Source organism: Melanerpes formicivorus, unplaced genomic scaffold, assembly GCF_026170545.1.
Source record: "Melanerpes formicivorus ecotype bairdi unplaced genomic scaffold, bMelFor1.0.p_v2 SCAF_13, whole genome shotgun sequence".
Lineage (NCBI taxonomy): Eukaryota > Metazoa > Chordata > Aves > Piciformes > Picidae > Melanerpes > Melanerpes formicivorus.
The window spans coordinates 17385377-17402895 of record NW_027142365.1 but is presented as its reverse complement, the minus strand read 5'-3'; the positions used below and the strand labels follow the sequence as shown (position 1 = coordinate 17402895).

The 17519-nt window shown below is 43.8% G+C and overlaps 1 protein-coding gene across 3 annotated transcripts in view; it reads left to right on the top strand.

Annotated features, from left to right (window-relative positions):
• MLLT10 (MLLT10 histone lysine methyltransferase DOT1L cofactor) overlaps positions 1-17519 on the top strand; it is a 125429-nt gene that overhangs the window by 22522 nt on the left and 85388 nt on the right. For all 3 annotated transcript variants that reach the window (XM_068146337.1, XM_068146338.1, XM_068146340.1), the window contains 2 exons: positions 7034-7143; positions 15128-15231. In XM_068146337.1, the coding sequence (XP_068002438.1) occupies positions 7034-7143; positions 15128-15231 (214 nt within the window). The remainder of the gene's footprint in view (positions 1-7033; positions 7144-15127; positions 15232-17519) is intronic.

The following is a 17519-nucleotide window of genomic DNA, read 5'->3' as shown; positions in this document are numbered from 1 at the left end:
TCCACGTTTTTCCTTTTCTTATTGATGCTAGAAGTAGAAGAGTAGGACTGAACTGAAAAAAAGAACTTGTCTCTCTTGAGTATATTTATTGACAATTCCTTGCTCAGTTTGGTATATGTTCATTTAGGGGCACCACTGTGGTGCTAAACACAGGACTGAGTATAAAATGAGAAACCCCTGATCTATGTACAAGAGTTGCTTATTGATTTGGATTGTTGGCACTCAGTGAGGAGGAAATAAAATCCTGAGCATGCAAACTGATTGGTTTTTTGAATCCCAGTTCTCACCATGCGGAGGATGCAGTCTGTTGGGTAAGCAGATTGATCAGCTATATCCAACATTGTGCATCTCCCATTCAAATAGTTTTCTTGCAGAAACTTTTGTCCACAATTTTCCTAGGCCTAACAGGCTCATTTCTGCTGCACAAGTTAGCACTTTGAAATCTGACTCCAGCGGATGATGATCAGGAATGCTGTCTGACAGCATTCTTTGTGTGACTTCCCAAGAAGACTTCTTTCATGCAGCTGCTTGGGAAGAGGCCAGCTAACAATGCAGTGGTTTTATGTCCTCTGGTCCAGGCCCTCTTCTCAGGCCTGGGCTAGTGTCAGGATCTCCCAAGTCTATAAAGACACTGTGCTGGGATTTCCTATTGCTGTTGTTACTGGAGTGAGCAGCTCTCACCCTCAGATTTACTGTTCTGGTGAGTTTTCTTGGTATTAACATCTGAGAATGTGGATGGTGTGATCTCATATGGAACAGGGCTTAGCATCAGCCTTGGGAGAGTTAGATAATGGTTGGACACAATGGTCTTAAAGATCTTTTCCAACCAAAACAATTCTATGATTCTGTGGTTCTGAGATGGTGATGACATCTCAGAGCTCTCCTGTGGGACCAGACTGGCACTGTGATTTGATCTTGGTGTGACTTGGTGATTCTGCCTCTGCAGTTTGCTACTGCTTTGCAGCACAGCATCAAAACTGATTCTGTGACACAGAGGTGAGGTAGTGCCTGTTACTTCAAACTATAATCATAGAATTATAGAACTGTTGAGGTTGGAAGAGACCTTTGATGTCAAGTCTAACCGCTTGCTTAGAGCTCACAATCGTACCACTGCTGCGAAGCTGCTTCTGCTAAATCGAGTCTGTGAGCACTACATCCGTGGTCTTTTATATACCTCCAGGGATAGTAACTCTGCCACCTCTCTGGGCAGCCTGTTCCAATGCCTGAGAACCATTTCTGTGAAGAAACATTTCCTAATATCCAGCCTGAACCTCCCCTGTCAGAACTTGAGGCCATTTCTTCTTTTCCTGTCACATGTGAGAAGAGACCTACTCTGACCCCAACCTCACTTGAGGTAGTTCTGGAGGGTGATGAGGTCTCCCCTCAGGTTCTTGTTCTTCAGACTAAACAACCCCAGTTCTCTCAGCCATCTCTCCTAAGACTTGTGTTCAAGGCCCTTCACCAAGGTGAGCTGCTCTTGATTTGGATGATAGATGGGTTACAAATCTGTTGCTGTTTATACTATTATGAAATAAAATACTGTAAAAGTGGGGCTACAGATTTTGCACTGGCAGGTGATTGAATCAACTTGCAATCAGTAAATTGTAAAGGCAAAAATGTAGTTAGAAACATAATGTACTATGTTTTATTTTCTTCCTGGCTTTTCTGTGTTTGTTTTAGAGTACTTTTGGTTGAGTTTGCTTCTAGTCACAGAGTTCTACCCATGTACGCTGCACTGGTTAGGCCACACCTTGAGTCCTGTGTCCAGTTCTGGGCCCCTCAGTTTAGGAAGGAGGTTGACTTGCTGGAGCGTGTCCAGAGAAGGGCAACAAAGTTGGTGAGGGGTTTGGAACACAAGCCCTATGAGGAGAGACTGAGGGAGCTGGGGTTGCTTAGCCTGGAGAAGAGGAGGCTCAGGGGTGACCTTATTGCTCTCTACAGCTACCTTACAGGAGGTTGTAGCCAGGTGGGGGTTGGTCTCTTCTCCCAGGCAGCCAGCACCAGAACGAGAGGACACAGTCTCAAGCTGCACCAGGGGAGGTTTAGGCAGGAGGTTAGGAAGAAGTTCTACAAAGAGAGAGTGATTGCCCATTGGAATGGGCTGCCCGGGGAGGTGGTGGAGTCACCATCCCTGGAGGTGTTCAGGAGGAGACTTGATAGGGTGCTTGGTGCCATGGTTTAGTTGATTAGGTGGTGTTGGATGATAGGTTGGACGTGATGATCTTGAACGTCTCTTCCAACCTGGTCTGTTCTGGTCTGTTCTATTCTGTGTTGGTAATGGTTGGTTGGTTGGTGATGGTGAAATTGTAGGGAGTTACCTGTTCTCTGTTGCCCTGGGATAACAGATCAACTGATTTTCAGTCAGGGTTCAGGAGCCTGAAATTTGTTACTCTGAAGGCTGATGAATAACACATACTCAAATAACAGCTGCCTAGTGTGTACTGCGAGGCTTTCACTGAGTTGAAATTAGTTGGGCACTTGAAAAAAATCTTGAGTGAAAGATTGATAAACTTTGGATAGATTCTGTGCTGGTAACCAAGTATTTTCTGTGCCACAACAAAATGTGAAAAGCAGCAGAACTCAGTAGTGTGTCGTTCTGAGGGAGAGCTCAGAATGCAAGAGGCCTCAGGGGAAAAGCTGGAGGTTTTGTATGAAGTATTTAAACTTTGAAGGCTTTCTAGCATGAATTTCCAATTTCTGATATTGGGTAAAACTTTTTTTTTTCATTACTATTGTTATCAAAGTAGATCTTGGAGTTGGTTTGTATGTGGTTTTGACGTTGTTTTAATGGTGGCTGGAGTCGTTTCCAAAGATCTCTTCAAAGGCTAGCGTCCTAGCTGTCCTTTTGTGGTATCATCTGAGAAAGTATGATAGATTTTCGAATACATGATGTTTTCCTGAAAGATAAGCAGCATTTTCCAAAGCTCTTGGACTTGAATGTGCACTTTAAATAGGTACTTTTAATATTAATTGGATTCTCACCCAGAAGTTGTTTCTGATAAGTAATTATAGCGTCGTGGAATATCTGTGGTTGGAAAATCCCTTTAAGATCATTGAGTCCAACTCTTCTCCAACTCTGCCAAAGTTAAACCATGCCCCTCACCACATCTTTGCCTCTTTGAAACACCTCCAGGGATGGGGATTTAACCACCTCCCTGGGCAGCCTGTGCCAGCAATTGAGAACCCTTTCACGGAAGAAGTTTCTTCTAATATCAAATCTCTCCAATAACCAAGTCACAGAATCACCAAGGTTGGAAGAGACCTCAAAGATCATTAAGTCCAACCTGTCACCACAGACCTCATAAGTAGACCATGGCACCAAGTGCCACATCCAATCCCCTCTTGAACACCTCCAGGGATGGGGACTCCACCAACTCCCTGGGCAGCACATTCCCATGGCCAGTCTCTCTTGCTGGGAAGAACTTTCTCCTCATCTCCAGCCTAAACTTCCCCTGGCACAGCTTGAGACTGTGTCCTCTTGTTCTGGTGCTGGTTGCCTGGGAGAAGAGACCAACTCCCTCCTGGCTACAGCCTCCCTTCAGGTAGTTGTAGACAGCAATGAGGTCTTCCCTGAGCCTTCTCTTCTCCAGGCTAAGCAACCCCAGCTCCCTCAGCCTCTCCTCACAGGGCTGTGCTCAAGGCCTCTCCCCAGCCTCGTTGCCCTTCTCTGGACATATTCAAGTGTCTTGATGTCCTTCTTAAACTGAGGGGCCCAGAACTGGACACAGGACTCAAGGTGTGGCCTAACCAATGCAGAGTACAGGGGCACAATGACTTCCCTGCTCCTGCTGGCCACACTATTCTCGATGCAGGCCTGGATGCTATTGGCCTTCTTGGCCACCTGGGCACACTACTGGCTCATGTTTAGGTGACTGTCGATCAGCATCCCCCAGGTCCCTTTCTGTTTGGCAGCTCCAGTCTTCTAATAACCAGAACCTGAGGATATTTTACAGTTTCTGTATGGGAGGCATTAATTGTTGTTGCCTATTGTATTGTTTAAAGCAGAAGAGGCAGTCAGTGTGCTAATCCATGGTAGCCTTGTGCAACCTGGTCTAGTGGAAGATGTCCCTGCCCATGGCAGGGGCTTGGAACTAGATGAGCTTAAAAAAAAGAAATCCTTAAAGTACCTTTAGGCAGCCAGTCCTTAGAAGAAACATCTCCTTTATTCTTTCCTCATGGAGGGCTGCTGAACCTCTGCCTCTCTGGGCTCATCCTGGTGAGCTGAGTGTTGCGCTCTGTGTTCTGTTTCTGCATTGGTGAAACTTTGGCCGAAAGAACATTTAAGCGGTTGTGTGTGGAGGTCTGAGCCCTAGTGGGAGCTGGTGCTGGAGTTAGGCTCCTTCTAGGATGTAAGAATTTGGCAGGGGCAATAGAAGTGGTGCTGTATATTTTTGTGTATTACATAATGATTTTTCATTATAAATGAGCGTAGCTCAGACTTAATTACACCTGAAGTAAAAGCCTTTGATACCTCTTTATGTGTAACTAACTGAAGAGGGCTTGTTTGCAAAATGTCAGTGTCACTTTTCTACTGGTTTAATGATTTTTATTAGCTGAGTGGTGTTTCTATTGGAGTTAAGTTTTGAGAGGAGATTGGAAGAGAAATACTCACCATCAACCCGTCTTAACATTTAGTTATCTGTCTTTAGGAAGGTGACTCTGGTTTAGGGCAACTTGCAAGTCTTAGAGAAGCCTTAAAAGCACTTACTCCCTGAAGATATTTTGAGTAGAGGAGAGAATAAAAAAAGACTGTGGTTTTCATAGTCTTTTTCTTTCCAATCTGTTAATGATAACTTCAGAATGGTCTGTTGGAGCTATTTTTAAAAGGAGCTCAAGCTGGCAGTTTCTTCTTTCTTTTCCCTACTCTTTTATTAGTCTCATACTTCTTCTGTGTGGAATAATTCTCCAAACTCTTTGTGAAGAAAGTGCTGAAGCAGCACAGAATACTGTATTTAGTTGCAGAGGAAGTACTAAAATGACAATGTTATGCTGATTCTGTATGTGCTGCTTCTTTTTCTACCCAGTTTGTAACTACTCATTTAGTAAGTGGGGAGGGGACACACCAAAGGGTTGGAAGCAGCCAGAAAAGATCTGTGCTTTAACAAAAGAATTAAAAAGTCCAGAGGCTAAATATCCTTCCAGAGTCTTAGTAGTAGTGGAAGTAAATTACACTTACTGTAAGTAAGCACAACTTTATTTTAGCTTAAGAGTCAAAGTATAATTGGATGAAGAAATTACTGAATCTAAAGGATCTTAGAGTCATTAAACAGGGAAAATGCAAGATGAAAACCAAACTCCAAAAGGCCTTCAGCATGGTGGGTATTGTGGGGGGTGGGGGTGGTTTTTCATTATAGGATGCATTTGCACAAATACAATTTATTTCCCTAATCTAATCATCTGCCAGAGTATCTCATTGTGCAAGTCTGTAATATTTTTTGTCCTTAATATTTGTGTACAAGTAAGCCTGGGTAGGAGGAGAGCACAGTTATTTTCAAGGTGTACTGAAGGTCTTGTGACAAAGGGCTTCAGTTTTTCCTCCTGGGGAAGAACAGAGGTCATGCTAAATGGTCAGCAAACCAAATTCACTTTCAAATGAGGTGGCTCTGTACTATGTGATAGTCCTCTGGTAATTCTGTTACTGGTGTCACTATATTAATATGTTGGGGTAGGTCTGCAGCAGCTTCTGCTGAATGTACAGCTATGGAAACCAGAGACAAACCAACAGCTCTCAGTTTCTTACTATTGAAAACAGCCTAAAAGGTGTAGATCTCTTTCTGACCTGGCTTTTCCCCCCCACCCCCATCCAACATAATGCCAGCCAGTTAGGAATGTTTATTCCTTGTAATGTTGTTGAAGCACCATGTGGTAACTAAGCTGTTATTGATACCCCCAGGTTAATGAGTTAAGACTGGGTATGGGAGTTGACATTCCTATGAGAAAATGAGTTTGCCACACCTTTCAAGAAGGAAAAGGAGAGGCTTGACAGAGGGGATGTGTATGTGTGTGTGTGTGTGTGCATGTGTGTGTTGGAATTTCTTTCTCAAGAAAGCAAACAGGAGTCTAGTCAAATTACAATTACTTTGTTGAAATTACAGACAGAGGTCTTACCTGATGGTAATGCCTGCATGAGTACTGGTTTGTTCAGGTAATGTTTCTCTCCTTCAGGAGTTTTCATAGCTTTGACATGATGACTGTGTTAATTCAAGGAATGCAAAGAAATAACCTGGTTTTGTGCTTCTGTGTCACTGTATAAGTCATTTGAGTATTGCTCTTATAAATTCTCCACTGAATGAGGTTAAAAATGTGTTACAGCTCATCCAGACTTGGGATAATAAAGTGAAGCATGAACATGGCTGAAGTCATAGTATCATAGTATCAGTCAGGGTTGGAAGGGACCACAAGGATCATCTAGTTCCAACCCCCCTGCCATGGGCAGGGACACCCCACACTAGATCAGCCTGGCCACAGCCTCATCCAGCCTGGGCTTAAACACCTCCAGGGACAGGGCCTCAACCACCTCCCTGGACAACCCATTCCAGGGCTTCACCACTCTCATGGTGAAGAACTTCCTCCTCACCTCCAGCCTGAATCTCCCCACCTCCAGCTTCATTCCATTCCCCATAGTCCTATCACTACCTGAGATCCTGAGCAGTCCCTCCCCAGCCTTCCTGTAGCCCCCTTCAGATACTGGAAGGCCACAATGAGGTCACCTGGGAGCCTTCTCTTCTCCAGACTGAACAGCCCCAACTCCTTCAGTCTGTCCTCATAGGAGAGGTGCTCCAGCCCTCTGCTCATCCTCGTGGCCCTTCTCTGGACACCTTCCAGCACCTCCATATACCTCTTGTAATAGGGGCTCCAGAACTGGAGGCAGTACTCCAGGTGGGGTCTCACCAAGTCACTTCTGTCTGTAATACTCTAAACAAAATAGCCGGTGGAAGAAAGCGCTGTGGAAGATTCTTGGTGCTAGAATTGAAATGTCCTTTGAGCTTTTAGCCAACATGCCAATTAAATCCAGTTATGACTTTTTTTGCAGGTTGGGCTCACGTGGTTTGTGCCCTGTACATTCCCGAGGTGCAGTTTGCAAACGTTTCCACAATGGAGCCTATCGTGTTGCAGTCTGTTCCTCACGACCGTTACAACAAGGTAGAGTTCTCTGTCCTCTTATCTGTGTCTGATGTGTTTGTTTTACAACTCCTGGGCTTCCATAATCTAAACCTACCCTTCTTGGCATGCTCTGTAGTTCATACATGTATGCAGTAACGCTGTGTGTTTTCTGCTGTGACTTTCTGACAAACCCAAAGGTTAAGAAAGCTGTAGCATGAAGTGAAGCTGTAAGGTTAGCTGCCTTGCCTCGTTATTCTTGCACAGATTTGGGACTGTTTTGTTAATTAAAAAGATGGTGGTCTTGGCATCAGAGTTTATTTTGAAAGCAATGTGAAATATTTCCCATAGGCTAAAATATTACTGCAGCTTATTTGCAATGTTGCTATTAATTACCACTAAGACCTCCTGGTTTAAGTATTGATATGAACATAAATGCATTCATAAACATCTCTTTTGGGAAGAAAAGCTGTGCTAATACATTAGCTTGTAGACTTTTGCCTTTGTAAACAGTATGCACTTCAGTGGGATTTGCATCTGGAAGAGCTGTCTGTAAATGAGGGCCAGGGAGATGGAATGTTCTGTGGAGTGTGGTGAGACTTCATTTAAAACAGCCAAGAATATAGTAGCAATTTATGAATATTCTGCATTGATCATGACATTAGTCTCCTTGTTTCACTTGTGCTACCTCTTCTCACTAGACCTGACTGCATCCTCCTTTGGATTTTCCCTTCTGTAGGCAGCAAGCTGTTAGCATTTTTATTACTGTTATTACATATTTTTCTTGTGGTGTTGTGGTGTGGGGTTGTTTGTTTTCTTTTTTTAACTTCTGGCTTCTTTCTTGTATGTGACTTGATGATGGCTTGTGGCTGCTGGGTTGAAAGAGGAATACACTGTTGTGAGGGGGAAGTAGAAGGGGGGGAAAAGGTGTATGTCATCTCTTCTGTTCGTCATGTCTCTGTGACCTCTCATTTTTGTTTTATTTTCCCCCCAGTTTACATCTCTGATTTTCATAGTTTACCCACCAGTCCCTCTCCCCCCTCCCCCCTCCCCGTTGCTGTCAGTATGTTTTCCCTGTCTTTCACCAGTGTATCTGAAAAAGCCAGAAGTTCAACTCTCAGTCCTTCTCATGCTTTCTCATTACGTGCTACCTGAGCATCTATATTGGCTTCTCACTGTTGGCTTCCTTTTGCCTTGGCCAGAGCATGCAAGAATTGGATTAAGTGCAGAACTAATAAAATCTTTGTGCTTGGACACAAAGCAGCACAGATTTGCTGCAGCAGATGAGTTTATTTTCTCTCCTCAGCTTTGGGCCAACAGCACATCTGTTTTCTCAGTTTTCTTCAAGCAGTAGTCACGGTGGTGGTTTTTTATTGGGGTGGTTCTTTCCTTAGACACTTCAAAAGTGTCATAGAACACTCTGGATTCTGGTTTATCTTGCACCCCTTCCACTGATGGTGGTTGATACTGGATGAGTAAATCCCTCAGAGCTTCTTGTGTCTTTTAACATTACTTGTTCACAAAGTCCCTTGTTGGTCTCTGTCTTTAGTCTTTAATTGTGCTTTGTTACAGCTGAAGTTACTTCTGTCTTGCACTGTTTGTGTTCCAAGTACATGGTCTGCAGTGTTTTTTACTGCTACAATTCCAATTTGCATTTTGTTGGTCTGTAGTTACCATGATTTGTGTTTTTTTTCCCTGCTTGCTAGATAATCACTGGTGCCATACAGATCATGTAAACAGAGTTCCTGATGTTGGCTAGCTCATAGTTTTCTATCGTTGTAGCTCTGATTGAAGCTTATTTTCCACCTTAACAGGCTAAAACTACATTCCTAGAGCCCATTACAGTGTATTGTAGAATATAATGAGACCTTTTGTTTCCTCTCTACAGAGCTCGTCTCTTGCTGTCTTTGTTTGGTCTGGTTGGTTCAGGGAGATGGCACTTGTGAATTTCAGGGGAACCAAAGAAATGCCTATAGTGCAGTTGCTGCAGCAAACCTGAAGCCAATGTGACGTGGCTGCCAAAAGCAGCTAGTAACAGAGAATTTAAGAGGCAATCACTGACAGGGGACTCTCCAAATGTTCTTGATCAATCTGTACCCAGTGCTAAGTTTGGTTCTGCTGTGGCTAAACTGCCACCGGTTCCAGAATAGGCTACTTCTGAGCAGTACCCCTAAACCAGAACAACTGTTAACCCCTTTTGTTAGGTAGACTGCAACAATTTAATACATTCACAGATTCACAGAATGGTTTGGGTTGGAAGGGACCTTAAAGATCTCATCCAGTTCCAACCCCCTGCCATAGGCAGGGACACCTTCCACTACACCAGGTGTTCAAGGCCTCATCCAGCCTGGCCTTGAACACCCTGGAGGGAGCATACACAACTTCCCCCTGGGCAACCTGTTCCAGTGTCTCACCACCAACACTGGAAAGAATTTCTTTGTAATCTCCAGCCTGAATCAGCCCACCTCAAGCTTCAATCTGTTCCCCCTCGTCTTTAAGAAGTCCCTCCCCAGCTTTCTTGTAAGCTCCTTTCAGGTACTGGAAGGTTGCTGTAAGGTGTGTGTCCCCCACCTGCTTTTCTATTCAATATAAATCATGTTTACTGAGATGATACATCTTTAAATGAGAAACTTCATAAAGTGTTTGACTTCATCAGTTTGAGAGGCAATGGGAAGAAAAGCTGGCTTTTTGAGAAGCAGATGTGACAAATGTCTAAAACCATTTGTTTATGTCTTGTGAACAAATGTAACCATGTAATTGGGAAAAATGGAGTTAGGTCACCTTTTTAGAGAGGCTTAGAGCTCATTTCATTCTGTCTGTCAACTTGGGCTAGAATTGGGATGACTTTAAGAAAGATTTTCTTTTTTGATTTCCTGTGAAGTCCTAAATAAATAAATCTGTGTGGCTGGATGCATGTAGTATGAATTGTGGGGGGAAAGGTAGGGCAATGCACATGACCACAAAGCAGAGTTTATGCAAACATCAGTAGAGTTTCCTGTCTAAAGAGAAGGTAGAAGTATAAGCAGCTCAGCTTTAGAGAGAATTTTCTGTCTGTGTTGGAACAGAAAGGTGAACCTTCTTTGGTGCTGTTTCATGTGGAAGAGAAGGAATCAGGTTTAATACTTCTCACTACTGTTGTAGGAGGGATAGAAGCTCACTGAGCTTGTGAAAGTGGGTAGGCAGTCCACCGTGTTGTGCTTCAACTTGTTCCTAACATAGCTGGTCATTTGCTATTTATAGTTATTTTAGTGTAAATTGGTTTAAAGGGCCCTGAAACACAACCCCTAAGTGCAGTATGTGGTGTTGGAAACCAGGGCCCACAACCTTACTAAGGGGAATTGTAGAATGGTTTGGAAGGGACCTCAGAGGTCATCTATTCCGATCTCCTTGCATTGGGCAGGGACACCTCACAGCTAGACTTGGTTGCTCAAGGCTATATCTAGCCTGGCCTTGAACACCTCCAGAGAGGGGGCAGCCACAACCTCTCTAGGCAACCTGTTCCAGAGTCTCACCACCCTCATATAGAAGGACTTCTTCCTCAGATCCAGTCTAACCCTGCTCTCCCTCCGCTTAAAGCCATTCCTCCTTGTCCTATCGCTAGACACCCTTACGAAAAGTCCCTCCCCAGCTTTTCTGTAGGATCCCTTCAGGTATTGGAAGGCAGCTCTAAGGTTCCCTCAGAGTCTTCTCTGGGTTAACCCCAGCTCTCTCAGCCTATCCTCATTTTCCTGAGCTTCAGTGAGGAAAACTCTGAAAAACAGTGCAGCAACTGGAGCTTGAGTTGCATGGGGTCTGTTGCACTCTTCATAGAGGTACCTTACATATGTAGTTAACCTACCCTTGATGTAGTTACTCAGTTGAGGTTGGGAGGTCATGACCTTGTTTGTTTCTAAAACCTAAATGTGTCAAATCATGGTATGGAAAGCTAAAGAGCAGCCAGTGTCAGGCCCTGTCAAACAACTGAATTATCTGTAGGCACTGCCTTGATGTACAAAGGGAGCAAGGGAAGGAATTAAGTAGGATTATCCCCTCTCTGATCCTTCAAATGTTAGGATATAGGGTATGATTTTAGGATCTATTAGTTATTGGGTTTAGTGCTTTTTAAATGTCTCATGGAAACTGTACAAGAGTGACTCACCTGCCCTGGAGTCTCATGTGTTAAGTGCTTTGGTTAGCTGATGTGTTAAATGTTGTTCTGAACACCCCTGTAAAAGGCTGCTCTGATCTCAGGCTTTCTGAGTAATACTGGGCTTGCATTACATCCTTTTAATTTTTATTTCAGTAGTGCTTTGGTCCATTTTTCTTATACTACTTTCTACTACCCATGGTTGATGTTCTTTTTCTTTAGTATTCTACTCATTCTCTGCCTCACTGAAGGGAGGTTGTGATACAGTTGCAGTGAGTCAGTTACAGTTTAAATCTAGACGGTATTTTTTCTTTTGGAGGGGAAAAATAAGTTTCTCCTTTCTCATCTAAAGTCTTACAATGAGATTTTTACAGAGGTAGAAGTGTGCTTGATGTTTGTTACCTCAGCAAGATCCCCTCTCGTTTGAGAATCATAAAATCATAGCATTGTTTTGGTTGGAAAAGACCTCTGAGATCACTGAGTCCAGTCATCAACCAAACACTGCCATGGCCATTAAACCATGTCCCAGTGTGTCATGGCCACGCATTTCATAGTTTCATAGTTTCATTCAGGGTTGGAAGGGACCACAAGGATCATCTAGTTCCAACCCCCCTGCCATGGGCAGGGACACCCCACACTAGATCAGCCTGGCCACAGCCTCATCCAGCCTGCTCTTAAACACCCCCAGGGACGGGGCCTCGACCACCTCCCTGGACAACCCATTCCAGGGTTTCACCACTCTCATGGTGAAGAACCTCCTCCTCACATCCAGCCTGAATCTCCCCACCTCCAGCTTCAGGGGTAGAGTCAGTCATCAGCAAGTTTGCAGATGACACAAAGTTAGGGGCAGATGTTAGTCAATTAGAGGGTAGAAAGGCTCTGCAGAGGGACCTCGACCGACTGGAAAGATGGGCAGAGTCCAATGGGATGGCTTTCAACAAGTCCAAGTGCCGAGTGCTGCACTTTGGCTATGGCAATCCCATGCAGAGGTATAGGCTGGGGTCGGAGTGGCTGGAGAGCTCCCAGACAGAGAGGGACCTGGGTGTGCTGATCGACAGCCACCTGAATATGAGCCAGCAGTGTGCTCAGGTGGCCAGGAGGGCCAATAGCATTCTGGCCTGCATTAGGAATAGTGTGGCCAGCAGGAGCAGGGAGGTCATAGTGCCCCTGTACTCTGCTCTGGTTAGGCCGCACCTTGAGTACTGTGTCCAGTTCTGGGCTCCTCAGTTTAAGAAGGACATTGAGACACTTGAGTGTGTCCAGAGAAGGGCAACAAGGCTGGTGAGAGGCCTTGAACACAAGCCCTATGAGGAGAGGCTGAGGGAGCTGGGATTGTTTAGCCTGGAGAAGAGGAGGCTCAGGGGTGACCTTATTGCCCTCTACAACTACCTGAAGGGTGGTTGTAGCCAGGAGGGAGTTGGCCTCTTCTCCCAGGCAACCAGCACCAGAACAAGGGGACACAGTCTCAAGCTGCGCCAGGGGAGGTTCAGACTCGAGGTGAGGAGGAAGTTCTTCACCGAGCGAGTCGTTCGGCATTGGAATGGGTTGCCCAGGGAGGTGGTTGAGTCATCGACCCTGGAGGCGTTCAAGGGAAGATTGGACGTGGCACTTGGTGCCATGGTCTAGTCATGGGGTCTGCGGTGTCAGGTTGGACTCGATGATCCTCGAGGTCCTTTCCAACCTAAGTGATACTGTGATACTGTGATACTGTGATTCCATTCCCCCTAGTCCTATCACTACCTGATATCCTGAGAAGTCCTTCCCCAGCCTTCCTGTAGGCCCCCTTCAGATACTGGAAGGCGACAATTAGGTCTCCTCGGAGCCTTCTCTTCTGCAGACTGAACAGCCCCAACTCCTTCAGTCTGTCCTCATAGGATAGGTGCTCCAGCCCTCTGATCGTCCTCGTGGCCCTTCTCTGGACACCTTCCAGCACCTCCACATCCCTCTTGTAATAGGGGCTCCAGAACTTGAACATCTCCAGAAACAGTGCCTCTACCACCTCCCTGGACAGCCTGTTCCAATGCCTGGCCACTCTTGCAGCAAAGAAATGTTTCCTCATCTCCAACATAAACCTCCCTTGGCACAATTTCAGGCTACTTTCTCTCATTCTATCACCTGATACTAGGGAGGGAAAAGAGACCAACCCCCACCTGGCTCCAGCCTCCTTTCAGGGAATTGTAGAGAGCAATGAGGTCTTCCCCTCAGCCTCCTTTTCTCCAGGCTAAACAACCCCAGTTTTCTCAGCTGCTCCTCACCAGCCCTGTTCTCCGGACTTTGTTGTCCTTCTCTGGGCATGCTTCAGCAACTCAATGTCCTTCTTGTAGTGGTGGAGTATACCTTCATTAAGAATCTATTGTTAAAGAAATCTGATATGATAGAATCTCTCTACACAGCATTATAGTTATTAGGGCCTGAAAAAAAGCAGGTAGTGATTTAGTTTTGCTTGATGTTTTTTCCCCTGAAGTGCTAGTGAGAGATCATAGTGATGTCTAGTGTAACAGTGAGCTTTCATGCAACAGAGACCTGCTGGACAGAATCCAATGCAGAGCCACGAGGATGATTAGGGTACTTGAGCATCTCCCCTGCAAAGAGAGACTTTAGAGCCCTGGGGCTGGTCAGTGTTGAGAAGACTGAGTGGGGATCTCATCAATGTGTATAAATATGTGAGGGGTGGGTGTCATGTGGAGAGGGCCAATCCTGTTTAGTGTGCACTGATAGTGGTGTGCACTAAAAAGACGAGAAACAGCAGGTTCAAGCTTGAACATAGAAGATTTCACCTCAACATGAGGAGAAACTTCTTTACAGCGAGGGTGATGGAGCACTTGAACAGGCTGCCCAGAGAGGCTGTGGAGACTCCTCCTCTGGAGACTTTCAAAACCCACCTGGATGCATTCCTGTGCAGACTGCCCTAAGTGATGCTGCCTTTGCAGGGAGGTTGGACTCGATTCTTGAAGTCCCTTCCAACCCCTAATGTACTGTGATACTGAGATGTTGGCTTGTTGGCCCCAGGCTTGAAAAAAACCCCAACAAACAACTATTGACTAATGAGAAAGGTTTTGATTTCTTTGTCATAATTTCTTGTTTCCCCTTCTACTTCACTGAGACTGTTTTGCTGGGATGTTGTGGCAATTTGGATTATTTCCAAATGCAAAGACATTAGCAGAAATGCTGTGAAGAGATTTTCAGGGACTAGACAGGCTGTTTTGATGCTAGCTTGTTTTGGAGGTTGAAATGGGTCTAATTGAAGCTTTGTTTACAAAAGATTCTTGCTTGATTGGTTTCTAAGACGTTTATTGGCCTGTCCAAGCCATGCTGAAATTCAAACAGAGTTCTGTTTATAAACACCATATTTAATTAGAGGTGACTGAGCAGCATAGGAGTATTGAAGCATGCTAGGAGCCTTCTGATAATTCTTTCCACCAAATGTACAATTAACACTCTTAAGTTTGCAGTGTTTCTCTGTGTCATTTGTAGTTACAAACACATTGTACCGTTGGGCACTCAGTGTGAGTTGGTGTTTGAGTGCCACCAACACAGGTAATGTGAAATGAATGTGATGGTGACAGACACCTGAAAGGACATCGACACAAACTTGAAAGCAGGGAAAAGGTGGAAGCCTAATGCTGTTACCCTTTGACTGTTTAACTGTTTGGCTAGTTGGACAGCTGTGTACAATTTAATTAGCATCTGTACTGCTTTAAGCTTGGTGGGGTGTCAGACAGGTGGCAGGAGTCTGCCAGGTGATCTGCGTTTGCAAACAAACATAATTAGACTTTTGTAAAGAAGTTGTTGTAGAAGCCTAGCTGCAAAATCCTGTAGTTCTCACCCTCGAGTCTCCTGTGAGTAACAGAGAGTTTGTTTGTATGCTCTTTATCATGTTAAGTATTTTCTCTTTGCTAGACGTGCTATATTTGTGATGAGCAAGGCAGAGAGAGTAAAGCAGCCACTGGTGCTTGTATGACATGTAATAAACACGGATGTCGACAAGCTTTCCATGTAACATGGTAAGTACCTCTTCTTATTTAACATGGCTGATGGTGCAGAAAGAATTGATGCACACAATGTAATGAATGAACTCTTTATTAAGTATATTTCTGAGTAAAGAAATGCAGCAAAGTGGTTTCTCTAGAACTATCTCACTTGATGGCAGCGGAGTTTCCTAATGCTTATGGCAGTGGCAGCAGAGCTGCAAAAGCTGTCTGATAATAATCCCTTGGGTTGTGTTAAATATTGTGTTCCTGTGAATAAGGTTTAGTGTCTTCTTTTAGTCTTGTATTATTTTTCTTAGATTTTTATATTGTAGAATATTGTTTATTTACCTGCTAAGGGATTTGAAGTTTGCTTCTGGTAAATCAATGGGCAAAATTACTGAGCTCTAGACTCACCCCTTCTGGTACAGATTTCCAAGTGCTTGGAGGTAATTCACCTCACTGGTTTTATCTGAATGATTCACATCTATTCTGAGCTGTTCATTTGAGTTTCATGTATAGCTCTTGGAGGAAAACCAGCTGTGTCCACCACCTAATTCATTCCACTTTAAGATATTTAGCTTTGCTTGCACTCAGGAGTGGACTTTATAGACTTGAAAAGAGGCTGGATAATAAAATTGTCCCACATGTCAACAGGTAAAAGGAGGCAAAAGGAGTCCTACCCCCAAATTTACAGGCATTATTTGTTCTTTTCCAATTCAGCTGAAGCTAGTTAACAATAGATAGATTTACACAGACTGTCTAGCTGCATAACCTCTGTTTTGTGAGTGCCCCAGTATGCTTCTTCCTGACCAGCTCAGTCAGTGAAATGGTATTTGCAGGTCTAATTAAAACACTTAAATGTATTTTCTGGAGTTAATTAAGTGATACTTTGTCTTGTGCAGATCTTAAAGGATATAATTCAGTAGTTTAGGTGCTGATTTTTGGTAACTCTCTTTTTAATTCCTTGACTATCTGGCAGCTTTTAGTCTTTGATAAGCATCTAATTTTTCATGTGATTAATGTCAAGGTTATTTTATGGGGAGAATGGATTGTGTTCCTCAAAGCATGCATGCCAAGTTAAAGGGGTCACTTAAGACTGTGGAAAAATTGCCATCCAAGTGTTTGGATGAAGAGGGCTCTTTTTCTTTCTTGGATGCATTCAAGAGTCCTTTTCATCTTTTTTAATTTCTTCCAAAATCCCACTTGCAGTCAGTGCCATAAAGAACTTTGGGGTTAGGCTCAAAATGAAGTTACTTATCTTGCCAAGTTTCACAATTTAATTCTAAAGCCCTCAGGTATGTACTATAAAACAACACTTAGAGAGTACTGTAACTGGGGATATTGAGAGGCTTATGTAATACTTGAAAAATGGGAAGACAATGGAAGGCAGAGATCCAAGATGAGTTGTATCAGGTTGGGGTTAACATCTGAGAATGAGCTTGAGTCCATCTCTCTTTGTATGGCTGTGACCGTTTGAGGCTGCGCCTTTAAGAAAGGGACAGCAGTTTAGAATAATGAAGCTCTGCTTGTGGAAAGCCTCTTGAATGTTTTGTGGAGTTGGCATCTGCTGTAGGTGTGCCTGTGTTTAGGCAGCAGCAGTTCTGGGTTGCTCAAGAACACAAGGGGTAAATGAAGGGAAATTGATTTTAAAGAAGCAATGAACATCAGCAGCCCTCTATATTCATTTAAATAATCCCGTGCATCACTTTGACTGTAACATTGCCTTATTATGCTAATGAAAATGATATGGAAAATGAAACTGAACATTTGGTTTTTTCAATGTCTAAGTTGGTTTTGATAAGGAAAATGAATCAATGTTAGAAATGGTGAAAAGCAAATTTGATGTGGAAAAAAATGTAGCAGAATAAGGTAATAATTAGCCTAGGTGAGGAAACTTCTTCTTTGTAAGAGAAATTAACCTGCCACAGTCTTTTAAACCAATAAATATGGTTTGATTTATTGTGTCATTGAAGTTCTATTAAAAAAAAAAAGAAAGAAGTAATTTTCCTGGCAAAGCAGAGAAGGATGTATGCAACCTCAGAAAAATGTCTTCTTTGGATCTGCACTATGGCTTTGTTAGAGGCTGTGCTTTCCATAGATGATTTTTGGCTTGAATTTGAGCTAAGGGTGATTGTAAATTGCTTGCTTCATTTATTTGTGGGAGTAGCTGCCTAATAAATGTAAATTTTTCAAGCTTACAAGCTTGTGTGAGTGGTTTCAAGACTGTGAAAAAGGCATGAGACCAAAGTATAAACCATGCCACGTGTCCATTAACTGGTCTCCAAAGGTCGGTTGTGTGCTTGCATGCCATCAGCAGTCCC